Below are 22,009 nucleotides of genomic sequence, written 5' to 3'. Positions count from 1 at the left end.
TATCATCATCGTCGCTCATATTGGCTGTGATAAAGTGTCCAAGATATTTTATCTGTTCACAGACTGCAAGACTGTTGCTGGACAACTTAAACACAGGAAAATTAAGCCTTTTATCCTGGATGGTTCTGTAGATTAGAACAACACTTTTGCTCGAGTTATATTTTAAATCATATTCCATTCCATACCCAGTACTAACATCTAGGAGCTGCTGCTGCTGATTTGTTCAATTTAGTGATGAATCACTCATGTAGACACTGAGGGTGGTTTCCCAGGAGCACTACTCAGCCTAAAACAGCTCTGTACAGCGTGGTTTGAGTCAGCCCATCTGAAAGCAGTTTTGTTCCCACGCCAGCTCCATGAAGCCCCTAGCCAATCAGCGGCCAGAATCACGATACCGGCCCAACTCAGCCTTGCCAGGTACCTCAATGGAGCAGGGACTAAAAATAGGGGAGAAAATACCAAAGCGTGCCCTTGGAAACCGTGGTCGGGCTGAACTGCATCGGTCCGAGTTGCCCTGAGTAGTGTTCCTGGAAAAGCACCTTAAGGCTGCAGAACCAGGCATATCAGCTCTACTAACTCCAACAGACCTGACCGGCAATCTGAAGTTGCAAGTGTGGTATTCTGGCCACAGAGCGGTGAGGGTCTGAGTGACATTTCATTCACCATGTAAAGGGTCATTTTGGCACATGCTGGCTCAAGAAAATGAGTTCAAAATACGAAAAAGTTGTAAAGTATCACTTTAAGTTATCTTGGTGTCATGGTCTGGGGTGAGTCCTCCTCTCTCTGCTAAACCTTCTCTGAGCTTCTCCTGCAGGTGGGCGTGTCAAGGAGTGGACCAGCTGCAGCCCATCTGCTCATCAGTTGGCCAGGGACATATAAGCTGCTGGGAGACATCTTTATTCGCTGGATGATTAACTCAACTTCGGTATCTACGACTCCCGAGCCTGATTACTGAGTAATCCGAATAGATATCGTCCAAGTCGTACTTCTAGCCAGATTGTTGGTTCCTGTGTGTTTTTCCAAGCTTGCCTGATTTTTGTAAGCTGCCTCTTCTCCAGATTTCTACCACCAACTTTCACACCGTCCTGCAACCTACCGGACCAGTCCCGCTGTCTCCCAGCCGCTCCCTGGCTGTCCGCTCCATACTGACCTTACCTTACCGGATCCTGCTCCCTATTCCGTGCTCAGCTCCTCCAGTCCTCCAGCAACCTGGAAACCCAGTCTCCTGTGATCCAGCGTGTGTCTCTGTCTCCCACTCCTCACGGACTACCCCCCCAGAACAACTCTTCTCTGGTTTCCCCTGGATCACAAACTGTAAGTCTCGACCTGTACCTCATTTGTCCGGATCCTCAACATCCACTAACTCTTCCCCTGTCTCTAGATAACCCCCCGGAGCCCCAGCTGGATTTTCCTGCTGCGCTTTTAGTTCACGTTTTATAAACTTTCTTTTTTTATACCATACTCTGACTCTGTGAATGATTCTGCATGTGGTGGGTCAGACACCTTCCCCCCTAACATGACACTTGGTTGGACAAGTTTTTGTTTATATTTGTACATTGTTTTCATTTTGTTCTCAATTCTCTCAACTACTTAGCTTTAGTAGGAGGATGTTTTATCTCAACAAGCTTTATTCTGTAAGTGAATAAATATATGGGTGCATATAGGACACACCCAAAGTCTTTTCTGGATTTGAATCATTTGGATGTGATACACTGATTTAACTATAACGCTGTTGGCAGACAAAGCAGAAATGTGATCAGTAATTCTCAGTTTTTACTGTGATAAAAGCTGAGCCAATCAGGGGATGGGTGGGCGTGTCCAGCAGCAACTTTAACGAGCCCCCAATGAAACGACTCATTCTGAAAGGTACTGAAAATGTCAAAGAGCTGGTGAGATTGCATTTTCCTGTTTTGTATAGACCACAAAATTGTTCTAACTTTAAAAATATATTTGTAACACGTCCCCTTTAACATGTGCTTTTGTAGCAGGAAGTCCTTTACAGTTCTCCAGTCAGCCCCAAGACAAAATGCACATTGCCGTACATGAAGCATTAAAAAGGCAAAGCGAGGTTTAATTTATACATTTATTCTAATCACAACTGTACAGGAATGTATCGTCACAGCAGAAACGCAACCTAAACCTGACCGTGGAACAACAGCCGTCACAACACATCCAGAACTCCAACAGAAATGTACAGGCTCAGATCATTTCAACTCAACATTTAGATTCCTCTTGATTATCATCATAGTTATTATTATTCACATAGAACTATCTGTCTTTCAAATATCTTTGTTTTAAAGAGCATAAAAATACAAGTGGACTTTTCACTAGGATGAAAACTGGTGGCTGATCCACCATCTTGGCTTATATGAAGGGAAAACACTGAAAACTGGGGGCGTCGGGAGGAGTGAAGCCAACTTATTACAGCTTACCAGATTTTTTTGTTATTTTATGTATTTATATTAGCTCATACAAGGCTTTGCAGTAGTTACAGAAGGTTGCAGACATTTGGGGGTTAACTTTTAGGGTTTAATCACTCGGACATCACTGACACAAAGGGGCGTTGACAAAGAAATCATGAAGCTGTTAAACAACAGGAATAGATAAATACGAAGGCATGGAGATTTGCAGAATAAACACCAAATTTAGAAATAATGGTGATAAAAGACGAAGACGAGAAGGAGGTTAAGTTGATTAAAGGCAATTTTACTAACCAAACACTGGAGGGCGCTTTAGGAGCGCCTGTTTTAATGTTGATTGGATGGGCTATATAAAGCCTTGAAATGTGAAGAAATATATTTTTGACATCACTGTTGTGCTCAGTAGTGGTTTTAGGCACGGGCGGACAGGGCAGTTGCCCGGGGCTGCATTTTTTCATGACACAAAAGGGGCGCACAAGCGCTGATTAAAAAAATAAAAAAAGAAATCTGCGCCGCACCGAGGTGTTCTATAATCTGTCATATCACAGTGTCTGGATTGGAAACGGCAAGTTGGCGCCCCCTGCAGCTGCAGGCGCTCCTGCTGACTGAGAATGTTCACGTGTACCGTGCGTGTATGAAGAAGAGGAAGGGGAGGGGTGCGGCGGGGGAATTCACTTCTGGGTCTTTCCCAAATGAAATGAGCAGGTAGAGGCTGAATCAACTGTAACATGGCTATAGTCAATCACATCTTGATGTTCTTCTATTTAACGCACATTTCATTCATAATATCATAAACACAGGCCTATCATTCTTTCAGGTTTTTCTGAATTGTGTGAAATGACCAAATAAAAAAGGAAAAACAAAATGATTTTGTGGTCACCCCCCCCCCCCCCCATCAAGGACAAATTGTTTAGTCCTGACTAAAGGAAACTTATTGAGTCAAGAGCCAAACAGAAGAGATGAATATAAAAAGGCTAAAACCACCAGGTGCCCGATTCAGGAAATAAAAAGAAAAAGAGGGGAAAGATAAAGGTATGTACGCTCTCATGATGCATGTTTTCAATTTTTTGAACCAGTTAACTGGGGTTTTAACGGTTAAATTCGGTCAACTATTTGCTAACAGAGCTAATAGGGCTGAAATATTGAAACGAATATTCAAATGGTTTGAAAAAATTCCTTGAATCGTTTTTTACTGATTCAAACTAGGATTTGTTAAATGCTTGCTGTGGCCTGTGGCCTGCCTGAACAACAACAAACACATGTTGATCATGTTCACATAATAATAAATAAAACAACTCTACAAGCAAACAAAGCTACTTCTGTCTCTGCTTCTCCGTCTCCTATCTCTTCCTCTCTGTGTCAGATGTTTAGTTACTCCTCTGCCTCCTTTAGTGATAATGGTACGTGTAATAAATGTAGCATTTTTGTAGCTTTGGAGGTGAGGGTGTCGGAATTGGAGTCCCGGCTCTGCGCTGTTGAAAAGCCCGTAAACAGCCGTAGCTACTTAGCTAGCGCGGGGCTAACTAGCTCAGAACCATCCCGTAGCGACCCTCCAGCAGAACCCAAGCAGCCGGGACCTCAGGCCGGCTGGGTGACGGTACGCAGGAATTATAGAACTCAGCCCGTGGGCCACCACCAACCCGTCCACGTTTCTAATAGATTTTCCCCGCTCAGTGACGCACCCACTGACAAGCCGACTCTGATCATTGGCAGCTCCATAGTCAGAAACGTGGCATTAGAGACTCCAGCAACCATAGTTAAATGTTTACCTGGGGCCAGAGCGGGCGACATTAAATCTTATCTGAAACTGCTGGCTAAGGATAAGCGTAAATACAGTAAGATTGTTATCCACGCTGGTGGTAACGACACCCGGTTACGTCAATCGGAGGTCAGTAAAATTAATGTTGCTTCGGTGTGCAAGTTTGCCAAAACAATGTCGGACTTCGTAATTTTCTCTGGCCCCCTGCCTGATCGGACCAGTGACGTCATGTTTAGCCGCACGCTGTCCTTCAACCGCTGGTTGTCTAGGTGGTGTCCTGAAAACAACGTGGGCTACATTGATAATTGGAAAACTTTTTGGGGAAAACCTGGTCTGATGCGGGGAGACGGCATCCATCCCTCTTTCGATGGAGCAGCTCTTCTTTCTAGGAACATGGCCAGTTTTATTAGTCCTCCATGACTACCCAGGGTCCAGACCAGGAAGCAGAGTCGTAGTTTAACCCACCCCTCTGCAGCTTCTGTACTGTTACCCACCCACTACCCCATAGAGACAGTGTCCTGCCCACGGCCAAAATCACACAGATTGAATATCAGGTAAAGCAAATCATGGAAATCTCATAAATATTAGAACAAATTCAATCGAGCAGAAAACTAGAAAAATTAAATGTGGGTTGTTGAACATTAGATCCATTTTTTCTAAGACTTTGTTAGTTAATGACTTGATTTGTGATAATCAGATCTCTTTGCTCTCTCTCACAGAATCCTGGCTGCAGCAAGAGGACTATGTTAGCTTAAACGAGTTGACTCCTTCAAATTATTTAAATCATCATATTGCTCGAAGTACAGGGCGAGGAGGAGGAGTAGCAACCATTTTTCATTCGGACTTATTAATCAGTCCCTTACCAATTAATAGCTACAGTTCGTTCGAACATCTTATTCTTAGTTTTCCTATTCCAGATTGCAAAACTGTAAAACCACTCTTGTTTGTAGTTTTATATCGTCCACCAGGCCCTTACTCTGAGTTTTTGGATCAGATCTCTGATTTTTTATCTGATTTGGTGCTACATACTGATAAGGTCATTGTAGTGGGATGTAACAGACACTGTCTATTTTGGTGGCCACAAGGTGGCCTCATCGCTACATCTTGCTCTCCTGGCTCTAACGGAGCCAGGTGCAGCTCATTTCAATCAGTGCGCTCCCTGTTAAAAGGCAGCTCCTTCTGACAATCGAGGAGGGAAGCTTAGAAGAGGCCTGGTGTTAGAGCGAGTGTTCCTCTTTTTCCTTCCTAGAAAAGTCTCGTTTGATACCTATGTGGTTAGATTATCCTTCCTCGAAATATCATGCTTGGTTGTGTTTCACTAGCATACTCGTAAAAGAGTTCAGCTCACCCTTTTGGTGGAGTTTTTGGTGTTCCTCCAAATTCCTTCCTTTTACCCGGTTTAGTCCCGGCGCTTTGTGTTTAGTTGTTTATTGTTATTTACCCACGTGTTGGATGACCTCTTTGTTTATTAATCTTAGTGTTGTTTGCCCAGTGTAACCGGGTCACCTTAGTTCCCGGAAGTAATTCTGGTTGTACGTGTCATGCCGCTGACACAGGAGAGGCCAGGTGTGTAGTTAGAGGGCTGCTATAATTAGGGCAGCTGGGGTCTAGCCGCAAAAGCCGAAAGCCTCGCTTTGGGTGCAGACGTGGGTGTAGCTAAGTGGTGAGTGATCTGGCTTTGCTTTAGTTTAAAGGTTTTTTCCTTAATCGGTTTCTCTTTATGAAATGTGAGCAGGACTGAGGGGTGAACAACCGGGAATTTACATTGGCAAGCGGTCGGCCGATGAGGTACTGGTTTACAACATTCATAGCCAGTGGCGGCTGGCCAGTAGAGGGCGATAGGGCGCCGCCCTCCCAGTTTTTCCGTGTTTTTAATTTTATTTTAAAAAATAAATAAATAAAATTAACAATAATCACATATTCTAAGTTATTTGTGTGTTTTGTAACAAAAATAAATCATATATATATATATGTGTATATATATATATGTATATATGTATATATATATGTATATGTATATGTATATATATATGTATATGTATATATATATATGTATATATATATATATATATATATATATATATATATATATATATATATATATATATATATATATATATATATATATATATATATATATATATATATATATATATATTGGTCTCTGCCGAGCGGTGGAGGCTGTGTGCTGTTTTTCAATCGCCCAAACAGGACGAGACCAGCTGTCCAATTGCTGACAAGAATATCAAAGGGGTTGGAATGGGAATGTATCCAATCAGCGTCGACGTTGTTTCAGAAGCATGATGGGCGATGGAGCTACCGCCAAAGGATTCGTTGGTGTTCGGTAGAACTCGGCAGAGTCGTTTTTTGGTCGTGACGCAGATGTAACATGGACGCCGCCGGTGACTACAACCAGCATGGATACCGGATCTCAGCAGCCACTGAATTCAGTTCGGTCTCCTCCAGTATCCGTTCGAGAGGAGAACTATGGTGGAAAAACTTAATGTCAAAGAGCTTGGACCAGATCAGCCCGACGTAAAGATAAGCCAGCAGGAGAAGGAGAGAGGTAAACTGTACACACGACGCTTCTCCCGAAATTGGTACACCAGGAAGCAGTGGCTAGCTGGATGCAATCACGCTAATGCGTTATTTTGCTTTCCGTGTTTGTTATTCAAAACGGCTGGGACAGATAAGGCATGGATGAGTCAGGAGTTACAGACATGAAACATTTTTGTGAGAAGGTGAAGAAACACGAGTCATCCCGGGCACACATGGACAACAACACGGTGAAGCTAGCCATGCTAGGCAGCAGAGCTAACGTTGCCATGCAGAGAACAACAGCAGCTGGGTGCAGAGGTAAGCTGTACATTACATTTCTGTGAACAAGATAATCAGAATCAGAAATCCTTGGTTGTCCCACAAACCGGGACATTTGTTTAATAACATGTTTAATGTGCAATAACTGTAAAAACTAATTTCAACACACATACTTATTATACATATTTAATCACGTAAATGTGTATTTCATGTAAATTTGTACATACATCAATCTGATTCCATTTTACTTGTTACACTTCTGCTGCAGCAAACAAATTTCCCAGCTTTTGGGACAATTAAACATTTCTGATTCTCAATTAGATGTTTTTACCTCAAATGTAAAAACATCTGATTGAGAATCAGAAATGTTTTATTGTCCCAAAAACTGGGAAATATGACATTTGTAAGAGGATACTGATGACATTATTTCTTATAAAAGTGTTTCCTATGTACTTATCTGTTATTTTTTATTTATCATATGACAGGTTTTTCACACCATCCTGAGCCATGCAAAAGAAGATTCTTGTCACCACACCCATGACCACAGCCGAATCAGAAAGGTGCTTTTCTACTTTAAAGAGGATTAAGACTTTCCTTGAGGAACACCATGACACAGGATGGGCTGAATGCTCTTGCCATGCTCTCCATGGGAAAAAAAGCTTGTCACAAACATTCCTGACTTCAATAAAAAGCTCATCGAGAGCTTTGCCACTCAAAAGGACAGAAGGGCAAAATTTCTGTACAAATGAGGTATCACACACACACACACACACACACACACACACACACACACACACACACACACACACACACACACACACACACACACACACACACACACACACACACACACAATGCATCCACTTGATCTTTGTATAAAGTTGACCTTGGCACAACACTCCAGAAATATTTAACAGTGTAAATTTCTGGCATTTTGTCTAAGTGGTGTTTACTACCATTACTGTAACAGTGACCTGCTCATAATTTTTGGTGTTCACTCAAATGTTGAAATTAAACAAAATGTTTTTGTTACTTGCCTCTTGCATTGCCTATTTACCATTTATGGTCGTGTTATTTTATGTGCAATTTAATGCAGTATTTTTCAACCTTGGTCTGCAAGGCAGCGTGCCAATAGTCACACACCTGGATTAATCAGTTTGTCCAATGATGTAAGACAGGAAATAAGAGCTGTGCTTAATTCAGGAAATAGTGAAGTTGTGCACAAAGCTCAGAAAGCACAAGTTTGTTTAAAAATAAAAAATAGCACAGCCCCACCAAAAATATTTATAGCATTTTTTGTGCTTCGTTAGAATAGGACTAACAATGCGTGTTTTGTTCACAGATCTTAGCCTGCTACTGTTTTTCCAGTTCTTTTTATTAAACCTTTTCCAGCTCTTTTATTAAACCCTTTTTCCGGTTCTATTTTATCAATAGTCGTCTTCTCTAGAGGGGAAAGGAAGGAACACTTTTATGAGACTGGTGGTTAACATTGAGGACAGTGCTGTCTCTGGGAGGGTGTCACGACGTGCTGCGGAGTGGAGCGGAGATAAGGCGAGGATCCAGACCGGGGAGGAAGCAGGCAGACAGGTAGAATTAACTTCACAGGTTTATTAGGACGCACGCTGACAATGAAACAATGACTCCACACAGGACACAAAACAGACAGGGTTTAAATACAGGAGGACCGGGAGCTAAGGTGATTGGGAAACAAGAGGCAGGTGGGGGTAATTAACGAGACAGAGCTGAACTAAACAGGGGGACAGGACAGGGTGTGACAGTACCCCCCCCCTTCAAAGGGCAGATCCCAGACACCCACAGGAACAAGGAGCAGGGCGGGAGGAGGGGGACCCGGAGGGAGGGCCCAGAGGAACCGAGGGAACGATGTAGAGGCGGCAGGGAACAGCAGAGTCCGGGGGCCTGCGGCAGATGAGGCGACGGGCCCATGGAGGCCGGCGCCTGCGGCAGAAGAGGAGGCGACGGGCCCATGGAGGCCGGCGCCTGCGGCAGAAGAGGAGGCGACGGGCCCATGGAGGCCGGCGCCTGCTGCAGAAGAGGAGGCGACGGGCCCATGGAGGCCGGCGCCTGCGGCAGATGAGGAGGCGACGGGCCCCTGGAGGCCGGCGCCTGCGGCAGAAGAGGAGGCGACGGGCCCTTGGAGGCCGGCGCCAGCGGCAGAGGAGGAGACGAGGACGGACCCTTGAGGGTCTGCGTCCATGATAGAGGAGCTCTGCAGGCTGGGCCGGTGACAAAGTCTGCAGGCTGGGCCGGAGCGGCCCTCAAAACCACCATCGGAACCGGAAACCGTGGAGACGCCCGGCTGGACGGAGTGTCGACCTCTTGAGTGCAGAGAGCATCCCCAGACGAGCCGACTTCAGACGAGGCGACGTCGTCAGACGAGCCGACTTCAGACGAGGCGACGTCGTCGTCAGACGAGCCGACTTCAGACGAGGCGACGTCGTCGTCAGACGAGCCGACTTCAGACGAGGCGACGTCGTCGTCAGACGAGCCGACTTCAGACGAGGCGACGTCATCAGACGAGCCGACTTCAGAAGAGACGGCGACGTCATCAGACGAGCCGACTTCAGACGAGGCGGCGACGTCATCAGACGAGCCGACTTCAGAAGAGGCGGCGACGTCATCAGACGAGCCGACTTCAGAAGAGGAGGCGACGTCATCAGAGGAGGAGGCCACGTCATCAGACGGGCCGACTTCGGAGGAGGAGGCCACATCAGACGAGCCGACTTCAGAGGCGACGTCATCAGACGAGCTGACTTCAGAGGCGACGTCATCAGACGAGCCGACTTCAGAGGAGGAGGCAACGTCATCAGACGAGCCGACTTCAGAGGAGGAGGCGACGTCATCAGACGAGCCGACTTCAGAGGAGGAGGCGACGTCATCAGAGGAGGAGGCCACGTCATCAGACGAGCCGACTTCAGAGGAGGAGGCCACGTCATCAGAGGAGGAGGCCACGTCATCAGATAGGCCGACTTCGGAGGACACGCCTTCGGACACTTCGACTTCAGAGGAGGCGCCTTCGGACACGTCGACTTCAGAACAGGCGCCTTCGGACACGTCGACTTCAGAACAGGAACGGGCGTCGACTTCCCTTGACTTCTTGTCCGAGGGCGTCGGCTTCGGGTCCGGGGGCGTCGACTTCTGGTCCTTCGGTTTTCGGACAATCGACCTCTGGACCGGAACCGGAACCGTCTGCTTCGGGCCCGGAGGAGTCAGCTTCTGGTCCCTCGACTTCTGAACCGCCGAGTTTTGGTCCGGATCCGGTACCGTCTGCTTTTGGGTCGGTAGCAGGGCCACTGCTAGGAGAGCTTGGAGCGATGAGGAGAGGCGGGAGGTCAGCTTGTCCAACTCTAGCTCCCTGAGGCTGAGCGCCCAACGGAGCTGGGCCAGCTCAGTCCGTTGACCAGCGAGCTCCGCTGGGTGAATCCCGCGCTCGCTCCTCTGGCCCAGAGACGAGGAGGATAGAGCATCCAGGTGAGACTCCTGGCGGCTGAGGAGCTCGCGGAACCGGTCGAGCTCCGCCCGTTGCTCTATCAGCCGGGCTGCGATTGCTGCTCCTTCCTCTGCAACCGACGGAGGCTCCGGTTCGGCAGGAGACGGGACTGGTGGTCTGGCCGGGGGCGTGTCCGAACTGCCACGCCGGGCACGGCCAGCGGCGGGCTCGAAGCTCCGTCCAGAAGCGCAGGGCTGCGGTGGCTTCCGGCGTCTCTCCCCACGCCGTGGACCGACTCTGGGGGAACAGATCGCCAGCCTCGTGCCCCCATAGCTGGAGCGATCTGGCAGCGGCTCCCAGTCTAAACATGCCTCCGGTTCCGGGAGGACAGGGAGGAACGCTGCGGCCGAAGGTCGGCGAAGCCGGCGGCGGCGGCGAGGCGGAGATGGGGCTGGAGACGGAGAAGCCGGCTGGTGGGTCGGGGTAAGCCACTGGAGCAGATTCTCCCAAGGCAGAATCTCCCGGCTGGATCCGTCAACGGGTTCGGGTGGAGTCATTCTGTCACGACGTGCTGCGGAGTGGAGCGGAGATAAGGCGAGGATCCAGACCGGGGAGGAAGCAGGCAGACAGGTAGAATTAACTTCACAGGTTTATTAGGACGCACGCTGACAATGAAACAATGACTCCACACAGGACACAAAACAGACAGGTATGGCGTCAGAGGCGTGCCACAACACGTGCACGCGGATTGGGTCCACATCGCGCGTGTGAACGGGACTCGCGAGTGAAAATATACATAGCGAGAGGTCATTTGTGCACTGAGAGGGATCAAACTGTGTCTGTGAGCGCACAAGGATGTGCACAAGTGACAAACCTGCGTGCGCGCGTTGCCAACGAGCACACGGCAGAGGAAAACGTGCGCTCGCGGCAGCCTCTCTGCGCGCTCGGTTTCTGACTCTGCTCGCTCGGCTGTAAGGGGTTTTGGCACTCTGGAGGCGTGGCCTGTGGCAGATCTTCTCTGTCCTCTGATTGGTTAGTTTACCCCGCACTTTACCCTCTACCTATCTATATAAAGAAATCTGATATTCAGTAGTTGTTGTCATAGCTCAGCTGGTAGAGCTGGTGACTCTCCCCCCGGAGGATCCAGGTTCGAGTATGGGCAAGGCAAATAGAGTAGATGTTGTGTAATTTTTTCCTAATTCCTGTGATATTATTTTACAGTTGTGACCGTTCAACTGTCATTAAACGTCCGAATGTTTGCTGGGCAGTGTTTTAAAAAGTGCACATAAGCTAGATGATTTTAACCATATAAAATTAATATTTTTTGTGATACTGGAAAAATACATACTGAAATAAAACTACTGATTGAAAACTTTATGACTGTGGTTGTATAATATATGACTCACTAATACACTGCAAAGGCCCTTAGAGTGGGGCTTCCAGAGAGAAAGAGAGAGAATTTGTATTCTGTCAAAGTAGTAATATTACTTCAGCCACTCTTGAGAGGAGACTCCAGGTAAAAATAGACTTGTGGGTGTAGGTATGTTCAAGTTTAAAAAGTTCTTGCCTCATTAATGTATTGTTTATTTTTTTCAGCATTTAATTGACAAATTCTCCTTTCAAATAATTAATTGATGAGTTACATAATTGTCCATTTAGAATTGTTGAATGGACTGGGTCAAGTTTGGTGCACTTTATATATTTCAAAACATATTTTTTTAATTTATTTTAATGATTCATATAAATAATTTAAATGTTAATTTAATGAAATATTTCTATTTTTTCATTACCTCACCCTTGTTTTGACAAACGGGACCTTGCTGGATAATATCATGGAGAAACTATTTGTTCACAGTACTTGGCTCAGTGAGGATCTGTTTACCAAAGGAGGAGATACTCAGAAATCTGTCTGCAGATTGTTACAACCCAGACTGGAAGTGGTGGGCTGTAATAAGAAAGGAGACCAAACAGAGGAGTGGGGGGTTCAACAACTGATTTATTTAACCGTCACCTTATCGTGGTGGAGGAGTTTGAGTGCCCTAAGGATCCTAGGAGCTATGTTGTCTGGTGCACTTAGTGCCCCTGGTAGGGTCTCCCATGACAAATTGGTCTTAGGTGAAGGGTGAGACAAAGAACGGTTCGAAGGATCTTTCATGGCGGTTAAAACGAAGAGTCGGAGTACCCGGCCCGAAGGGTTACCGGGGTCCCACCCTGGAGCCAGGCCTGGGGTTGGGGCCCGTGAGCGAGCGCCTGGTGGCCGGGCTTTCGCCCATGGGGCCCGGCCGGGCCCAGCCCGAACCGGATACATGGGCTCGTCCAACTGTGGACCCACCACCCGCAGGAGGTAACATGAAGGGTCCGGTGCAATGCGAATCGGGTGGCAGACCAAGGCGGGAGCCTTGGCGGTCCAATCCCCGGACAAGAAAACTAGTTTTTGGGACATGGAACGTCACCTCGCTGGCGGGGAAGGAGCCGGAGCTTTTGGCAGAGGTTGAGCGGTACCGGCTAGATATAGTCGGACTCACCTCGACACATTGCATTGGCTCTGGAACCCGAGACCTGGAGAGGGGTTGGACACTCTGCTTTGCTGGAGTTGCTCTGGGTGAGAGGCGGAGGGCTGGGGTTGGCTTTTTGTTAGCCCCGAGACTCTCTGCCTGTGTGTTGGGGTTTACCCCGGGGGACAAGAGGGTAGCTTCCTTGCGCCTTCGGGTCGGGGAACGGGTCCTGACTGTTGTTTGTGCTTATGGGCCAAATATCAGTTCAGAGTACCCACCCTTTTTGGAGTCCCTGGGACGAGTGCTAGATAGTGCTCCATCAGGGGACTCCATTGTCCTGCTGGGGGACTTCAATGCTCACGTGGGCAATGACAGCTTGACCTGGAGGGGTGTGATTGGGAGGAACGGCCCACCTAATCTGAACTCGAGCTGTGTTTTGTTATTGGACTTCTGTGCAAGCCGCAGTTTGGCCATAACGAACACCATGTTCGAACATAAGGATGCCCACCGGTACACTTGGTACCAGGGCAGCCTAGGTCACAGGTCGATGATAGATTTTGTAGTCGTATCATCTGACCTGCGGCCGTATGTTTTGGACACCCGAGTGAAGAGAGGGGCGGAGCTGTCAACTGATCACCACCTGGTGGTGAGTTGGATCAGATGGCAAGGGAACATGCCGCGTAGACCTGGCAGACCCAAACGCATAGTGAGGGTCTGCTGGGAATGCCTGGCACAAGAACCTGTCAAGACGGTCTTCAACTCCCACCTCCGGCAGAGCTTTGACCACGTCCCGAGAGCAGTGGGGGACATTGAGTCCGAGTGGGCCTTGTTCCACTCTGCGATTGTCGAGGCGGCTGTTGCTAGCTGTGGTCGTAAGGTGGCCGGTGCCAGTCGTGGTGGCAACCCCCGTACCCGCTGGTGGACACCAAAGGTTCGGGGAGCCGTCAGGCTGAAGAAGGAGGCCTACAGGGCGTGGCTGGTCTGTGGGTCTCCGGAGGCAGCAGACAGGTACCGGATAGCCAAGCGGGGTGCAGCAGTGGCAGTTGCCGAGGCAAAATCTCGGGCGTGGGAGGAGTTTGGTGAGGCCATGGAGAAAGACTATCAATCGGCTCCAAAGAGGTTCTGGCAAACTGTCCGGCGCCTTAGGAGAGGAAGGCAGCAACTCGCTCACACTGTTTACAGTGGGGATGGGGAGCTGCTGACGTCAACTGAGGCTATAGTCGGACGGTGGAAGGAATACTTTGAGGAGCTCCTCAATCCCACCAATGCGCATTCCGAGGAGGAACCAGAGCTGGGAGGCCTGGGGATGGACTGTCCGATCTCGGGGGCAGAAGTTGCTGAGGTAGTCAAACAACTACACAGCGGCGGAGCCCCGGGGGCGGATGAGGTTCGTCCTGGGTATCTCAAGGCTATGGATGTTGTAGGGCTGTCATGGTTGACACGTCTCTACAACATTGCGTGGTCATCGGGGGCAGTTCCTAGGGAGTGGCAGACCGGGGTGGTGGCCCCCATCTTTAAGAAGAGTGACCTGAGGGTGTGTTCCAACTGTAGGGGGATCACACTCCTCAGCCTCCCTGGAAAGGTCTACTCCAAGGTACTGGAGAGGAGGGTCCGATCGATAGTTGAATCTCAGATAGAGGAGGAGCAATGTGGTTTTCGTCCTGGCCGTGGAACTGTGGACCAGCTCTATACCCTTGCAAGGGTGATGGAGGGGGCATGGGAGTTTGCCCAACCAATCCACATGTGCTTTGTGGATTTGGAGAAGGCTTATGACCGTGTCCCCAGGGGCACCCTGTGGGGGACGCTCCAGGAGTATGGGGTGGGTGGCTTTCTGTTAAGGGCCATTCAGTCCCTTTACCAGAGGAGCGTGAGTTTGGTCCGCATAGCCGGTAGTAAGTCGGACCTGTTCCCAGTGAGGGTTGGACTCCGCCAGGGCTGCCCTTTGTCACCGGTTCTGTTCATCACTTTTATGGACAGAATTTCTAGACACAGCCGTGGTGTGGAGTGTGTCGAGTTTGGTGGCAGGAGAATCTCGTCTCTGCTTTTTGCGGATGATGTGGTCCTCCTAGCTTCATCCAGCTCTGACCTTCAGCTCTTGCTGGGTAGGTTCGCGGCCGAATGTGAAGCGGCTGGGATGAGGATCAGCACCTCCAAATCTGAGACCATGGTTCTCGACCGGAAAAGGGTGGCTTGCCACCTCCGGGTCGGGGGAGAGGTCCTACCTCAAGTGGAGGAGTTTAAGTATCTCGGGGTCTTGTTCACGAGTGAGGGTAGGAGGGATCGGGAGATCGACAGGCGGATTGGTTCGGCGTCTGCAGTGATGCGGACGCTGAGCCGATCTGTCGTGAGGAAGAGGGAGCTGAGCCAGAAAGCCAGGCTCTCGATTTACCGGTCGATCTACGTCCCAATCCTCACCTATGGTCATGAGCTTTGGGTAATGACCGAAAGAACGAGATCGCGGATACAAGCGGCCGAAATGAGTTTCCTCCGTAGGGTGGCCGGGCTCAGCCTTAGAGATAGGGTGAGGAGCTCGGACATTCGGGAGGGACTCGGAGTAGAACCGCTGCTCCTCCGGATCGAAAGGAGCCAGTTGAGGTGGTTTGGGCATCTGGTCAGGATGCCTCCTGGACGCCTCCCCGGGGAGGTGTTTCGGGCATGTCCTGCCGGCAGAAGGCCCCCGGGTCGACCCAGGACACGTTGGAGAGATTACATCTCCAATCTGGTCCGGGAACGCCTTGGGGTCCTGCCGGAGGAGCTGGTGGACAAGGCCGGGGAGAGGACGGCCTGGAGCTCCCTAGTTGGGATGCTGCCCCCGCGACCCGGACCCGGATAAGCGGAGGAAGACGAGACGAGACGAAAGTAAGGATTTACTAAAGCAAGTTAGTGAACAGAAAATGGCCATCTCAAGGTTTTACTCGGATGTCCCTCAGCAGGGTGCAGCACTGTTGAAGGTCATCTGAATGAAAGCTTGATATGCAGCTTCTTTATGAAAGTGTGTAAATATACAGTGTGGTTGCCGTACATATGTCGAGGTTCTCAGACATCAGGCGTCTTTGCCCAGGCCTTCACCAGTGGGCTATTTTAAAAGTTGGTAAGGAGAAAAACCACAGCATATAGCTGTTTGTGTACAAATGCAAGGAGGGGAATAACAATCAAAAAGCTTGTGTTCTTGGACCAGATGAATGGAGTGCTCCACATGCACTCTCAGACATGTTATGGCTTCTGTTTCTATAACTTCACATGCAGACATTTGAGTTTTGCCAGAAAGGAAAGGACTAACCTGGGAATCTGGTGTGTTCAAAATGCTACAACTAGAGATGGTCATCATGGTAGACAGGGGTTTCTTCATTGATGACATTGTGCCCTGCAAAGTGTACAGGCCAGCTTTCCTTTCTGGCAAACCTCAAATGTCTGCATGTGAAGTTATAGAAACAGAAGCCATAACATGTCTGAGAGTGCATGTGGAGCGCTCCATTCATCTAGAACAGCTGAAAAAGAAAAAGAGATATTAAGGGTGATGTGTGTCAGCCTTCAGAAAGATGCTGATCAACTAGCTGAACAGGCAGAAAACAAACCGAGCACGCTCATGGCTCAAATGATAACAAAATCTAATACTCTAAGGAAGAGATACAGGGACAAATGCAATGAACTGACAGATGTTGAGTCAGAGCTGGAATCAAAAACTAGTGAGCTAAGGCACATGCATTAATCCTGTTGTGTGTGAAAAAAATGCTGTAGCATGTTCAATAACATGTAACTTTCCATGCAACTATGTATTTGCTATGTTCCAGGCATACATTTTTTTGTTGTTTATCTCAGGGTACATTATAATACATTGAATTCTCAGAGGATTTTTTTATGTACATATATATCCGTGGATTCTCATGTGTGTTTGTTTATGGCATTAAAAAGGTTAAAAATGGCATTAAAATGGCATGAAAAAGCATTAAATTTGTTTTGCTGATTTCTGCAGAAACCCTGGATAAAGAAAGTCACTCATCCTGCCGGAAAGATTACACACGAGTGTAAGGTGTATGGAGCTTTCAGTGAACTATTTTCAGTTTGTGAAAAAAAAAATCATGAATGAAAGAATTTGGAAAATCAACAGTTCATAATTGTTTTTAAGAATAAAAACAACAGGTTTTTTTCAGTCATTCTTGTGAAATTGATATTACTAATATTATTTGAAACACATGATCAAAATACAGTTCAACCCCAATAAAAAACATAAGAGATGTTTGATGCTTTTGGTGCTAAACTTTGGATCCATGACAGGTGGTCACTAGACTTTTAAAACCAGTCTAGAGCAGTTTCCGTTTTTATCTGCATGGCACAGCATGATGGTTGTTTCTGTCCTCCAGGTAAAGGCACAGTTGAAAGGAACACAAGGAAATCATGGATGGATTGGATGATTTTACAGTATCGATTCTAAATGGTATGTCAACCTTGTGTTTCAAAATATATTCATCTGTGTAAACTGCTGAGTAACTGGATTGTTTATGCTCACAGTTGTTTAATTTAACTATGTTCTGTAATCCTTATTCACATAGATTCTGAGACTGGAGATTCTCCTATGTTTTTTAAATGTTTTTTATGTTTTTTTAGCTGACAAGGATAGTCGAGTAACGCAGGCCAGGCATTACAAGACTCTGCAGGCAATGTATAAGAAGCCAAAGCCCAACCAAGACGCTGTCCGGCAAATCCTTGACCTTGAGTTTCAATCAAGACGAGCCTTCATTGACAGTGATGTTCTGAAAGAAGAGGAAAGAGCCGGAAAGATTCTCGAGGCATACCCATGTTTCAAGGAGCTTCACAATGTAAGTGGCTTATTTTTTATTGTTTCTTCCCCATAAAGCAAGCATATACTTTTTTGTTTCTTTCACTATAGGTGATGGACGAGCTGAGGCGCATCCTGGATAAAGGCAACTGCACATTCCTGACAGAATTAAAGAAGCGATGGGATGACTTCTGCTCCACGGTTCAGTTTTACGGTGTTTGGAAGAAGGTGTTGAAGCCACCCATGAACCTGGATGAAGGTTAGTCATTGTGCTGTCATCCACACACCATGTAACTGTTGCTACAGATATAAGTATGATTATCGTTATGTATATTGTTAACACTGATGAAACTGGAATAATTGTACCATATTGGTTAGAATGTCAGATGACCCCTCTTTAATAAAGTATATAGTTAAATATTTCTTAAGCTGAGGAGACCAAACTTTCTCAGAGAAAAAGATGATAGCTGGGGTGCACTGTCACATCCACTCCTGCCAAAACCAACCAGACTCCACCTCCCATCAGGCCAGGAGTCGAACCTACTGCTCCCGTCAGAAGCCAAATTTCCCGCTCCTCTCGGAAGCACACACCTGGAGCAGCTGGCTTTTTCCTGCCTCCCGCTCCAACTCCACCCGTGGGGTAATTCACCATCTGTGACAGCATGACTGAGCCCTGTCACGGATGGTGACTCACCCCACGGCTGGAGTCGATGGAGCGGGAGGCAGGAAGAAGCTGGCTGCTCCAGGTGTGGGTGGAGTGTGCTCCAGATAGGAGCAGGAGGTTCGGCTCCGGATCGGAGCAAGGAGTTTAGAGTCTGTTAAGGTAAAAGAGGCTCTAGTCTTGAGCTTGAAGAACCCTCGATGACTGACGGCGTCTGGAAGAATGCTTCCGGCTTTTATGAGTGGCGTAGGGAACGTTGGCGAGTGCCGGAGGCACGAGGCCTGATAGGAGGTGGAGTCCGGTTGGTTCTGCTGGGAGTGGATCCGGCAAGAGTGGATGTGACAGTGCACTGTGTGTCCTTGAACATTGATAAGTTCGAGGGGCAACAAGGACAAGAAGCTTGACCTTTCTGTACATTACATCAACTACATTTAAAATTAAACACAACAAACCATAAAAATAGTCTACAGTGTTTAAATTTATTTATAATTTTATTTATATTGCTCTTTGTGACTGCTAGGATTCTGGGGCCTCATTCACCAAAACTTTGTAGAAATATTCCTAAATTCGTTCCTATGAAAGAAATTTAGATTGTTCGTACAAACAGTCAAAATCCTGATTTATGAAACATGCGGTGGCCTCTCGTACGCACGTTCCTCTGTACTCGTCTGATTAAAAATCACACATGCATACCCAGGTGCTCATGTCTGTTCAGTCATTTATATACAGAAACACCCTCAATTAACCATATTTGGTCACGCTACGTCCTCAGCACATTAAGGGATTCCTGTTTTCTACCCAGAAAAAAGAAAACTTGCGAGATCGGGACACTGGCTGCCAAAGTGCAAAAGAACCAAGCTAGTTGCAGAGGTTATAAACACAGTCGGGACAGAGGAGAGGTTCCTGTCGGGAATAAATTAAAAATAGAATTGAATACATCGTAGAGTAACGAGTTGTTATTTACATTTAAGAAGTCGATCTGCCTGGTGTTTGTTTTATTTGGAAATGTCTGAGAGTGCAGCCTCTTCTGAGCTGTCATTCAGTCTGGTTACCTTGAAGCGTGTGATTGGGGAGCAGAGGAGGTTCTGGAGGGTTCTAGTTGTAAAATAGAATATGGACTGGATTCGGATTTGTGCGGTTCATCTGTCGCTCCACAATGGATCCCAAATCACAGCATAGCTCCAGATGGATCTCCTGCCAGTGCATTCAAGGACACGAGAGCATGCTCAAATCCTTAATAATAACATAGAAACAATCTTTTATTTAATTCAGGCAGTAAGCAAGTGCCGACTGGCTTGAGATCCAGTCAGCTGCGGAGTCGATGCTCTTGTGATTGACTCTTGAATGTCTAGACCTAAAATATAAGATGAACAATTTTTGTCAAATGAGTGTACATAATAATGCTTTCTGGTATTTAGAAAAATACAGGACTGTTAATGGTGACACGGGATTATTTGTGAACTCAAGATGAAGCTGTCAATCACATTTAGGCAGAGTAATGTTGAACTAAAAGTTGATTTACTGTGTTCCAGTGAAACACAACATAGCCCTGTTCAGGGCACTCCCCATGCTCTTCCCATCACCAGCTGTACCCCCCAAGAAGCTGGGACATGCCAGTGAGGCATTAATTCATGTCCTTCAGGTTAGTTTTCTCATATCTGTTGAATGTCTGCAAGTGGTTTTATTTTGTACATGCAGGGTTTTTCCTGACTCAAATTGAGGCAGAGGTGGTACCATCCTGACCATGCCCCACCACATACTCTGTGCATTCAACTGCCTCAATTTTTTAAAAGCCAAATATGTTATCGTTAAGTGTTTGAATCTAAGCTTCTGTGGATTAATTGAATATTTCATTTGACAACGTTTCAAGTGAAACAAAACTGGTTTGCTGCTAAAAAATATGAAATAAAACATCAAAATGATCAGGCTGAAATAACAGACTCTTATTATGAAAGGCTCAATAATATGCATTAGATTAGTGTTTATTTCCTTTTTACCATCTGATATTTATAGTTAAAATATTTTTATATATTTGACCCACATTTCAGTAACGTTTTAGGTTTGTATTAATAACACTCATCTTAGTCTAAATGACACATAAATATATGCAGTAAAATATAATGTATTTCATTAACATGCATTTGGATTGGAAATGGTAACAACATTTAATTTCTGCTGCTAACAATGCAATGATGGCATGTCTATTATGTACGGGTTGGCAATAATACAGTTTAAATTATGTTCACTACAACGGCTTGCTGTACTTCCTGCTCCTGTGTGTGGAGCAGACTTGTAGCAGTAATGTGACTCGTATCTGCAGCGGTTCTGATCCGTAGTGCTGCAGGATGCAGAATAAACAGGATGGTGGGGACTTTTCATCTCTCTCTCTCTCTCTCTCTCTCTCTCTCTCTCTCTCTCTCTCTCTCTCTCTCTCTGTCTCTCTCTCGAGGACTTTTCATCTTTCTCTCTCTCTCTCTCTCTCTCTCTCTCTCTCTCTCTCTCTTGGGGACTTTTCATCTTTCTCTCTCTCTCTCTCTCTCTCTCTCTCTCTCTCTCTCTCTCTTGGGGACTTTTCATCTTTCTCTCTCTCTCTCTCTCTCTCTCTCTCATAATGTAATGTAATTAAAATTAGTATTAGACAGAGTCTCTAAGTAATTAAAATTAAATGGTCAGTCATGTGGGGACAGCAATTGTGTCTCATGTAGTTGGACTGCACCAGTAACATTTCAGATTCTCTGTTCTACCATGAAGAAATAATTTGTCCTTTTTCTTTAGCCAACAGAAGATCCAGCCATGTACCTCCAGAAGAGATCCCTCTTGGGCCCGGTTTTGCTGTTTGATGGGTCATCCTGTCTTGTGGCACTGGAAACCACTCCCATCACCACATTTGCAAAAGAAGACCTCGGTCAAGGTTTGCTGTATCTAATGGCATACTGCTACACCCTGCATCTCACTTATCCAAAGTGTGTGGCAACCCTTCTGTCTGTCATTCAGACTGAAGTTTTAAAGGACAATATCCATGAGCAAGACACCACAGGCTCATACAAAAAAGCCATGGCAGAGTGGAAAAGTTTTTGTTAGAAGTAGCACTGTCCAAGCTAGACTGTCATGTTTGTTCAGAAAAGTTCTTACCCAACATTTAGAGGTTGTGATGTAGACATTTACAACTACATTCTTAATTTTTTTTGTTAGATTCTTCCTGACACTGTATACGTAACCAAAAAAAAAAAAATCTGTGTCTAAAATGTTCATCTTAAAACAAAGTTTTAGTATATGAAATGTTGAGGTTCTTCATGTGTTAGAGGAATACAAAACAATACGCTTAAAATTAAGATTTGTTAAGAAAGTCGTTGATCTGTGCGATGTTTGGAAAAATTTTTGACATTTGAAAAGAAATTTCAAATAAAGGTTGTTTATTACACCCTGTGCCTAATTTCTTTTATTATAAATTCTTTGTCTTGATTTAAAACAAAACCTATTAATGATTCTTGATTGCAGAAGATTAATCTTGTACAGTTGCTTGTTCCAAGATTGTTCATCTCAACATGAGAGGGATAAAAAACTGAAAAAAGCACCAACAGGCTAGTTTTGAGTTAATTTTATTTAATTTTGCACTTGAAATTAGTGTTTCA

At 46.3% G+C, this 22,009-nt stretch overlaps 1 protein-coding gene across 8 annotated transcripts; it reads left to right on the top strand.

The window, feature by feature from the left end:
- Positions 1 to 646: 646 nt before the first annotated feature.
- LOC139061588 (uncharacterized) lies at positions 647 to 21,798 on the top strand. Of its 8 annotated transcripts, none has more exons than XM_070546465.1 (9): positions 6,358 to 6,745; positions 6,869 to 7,035; positions 7,482 to 7,746; positions 16,913 to 16,964; positions 17,301 to 17,374; positions 17,545 to 17,756; positions 17,828 to 17,975; positions 19,910 to 20,019; positions 21,153 to 21,798. In XM_070546465.1, exons 5-9 carry the CDS (start codon positions 17,335 to 17,337, stop codon positions 21,456 to 21,458), a joined length of 816 nt encoding a protein of 271 aa, XP_070402566.1. In that variant the 5' UTR covers positions 6,358 to 6,745; positions 6,869 to 7,035; positions 7,482 to 7,746; positions 16,913 to 16,964; positions 17,301 to 17,334; the 3' UTR covers positions 21,459 to 21,798. The 8 variants fall into 8 exon arrangements, with proteins under 8 accessions (XP_070402576.1, XP_070402578.1, XP_070402561.1 ...); XM_070546472.1 differs by having other exon boundaries at positions 16,913 to 16,969; XM_070546466.1 differs by lacking the exon at positions 6,358 to 6,745 and having other exon boundaries at positions 6,759 to 7,035.
- The last annotated feature ends 211 nt before the right edge of the window (positions 21,799 to 22,009 follow it).

Source organism: Nothobranchius furzeri, chromosome 2, assembly GCF_043380555.1.
Source record: "Nothobranchius furzeri strain GRZ-AD chromosome 2, NfurGRZ-RIMD1, whole genome shotgun sequence".
NCBI lineage: Eukaryota > Metazoa > Chordata > Actinopteri > Cyprinodontiformes > Nothobranchiidae > Nothobranchius > Nothobranchius furzeri.
Note: the sequence above shows the minus strand (reverse complement) of the source record. Positions and strands in the feature narration are given on the sequence as shown.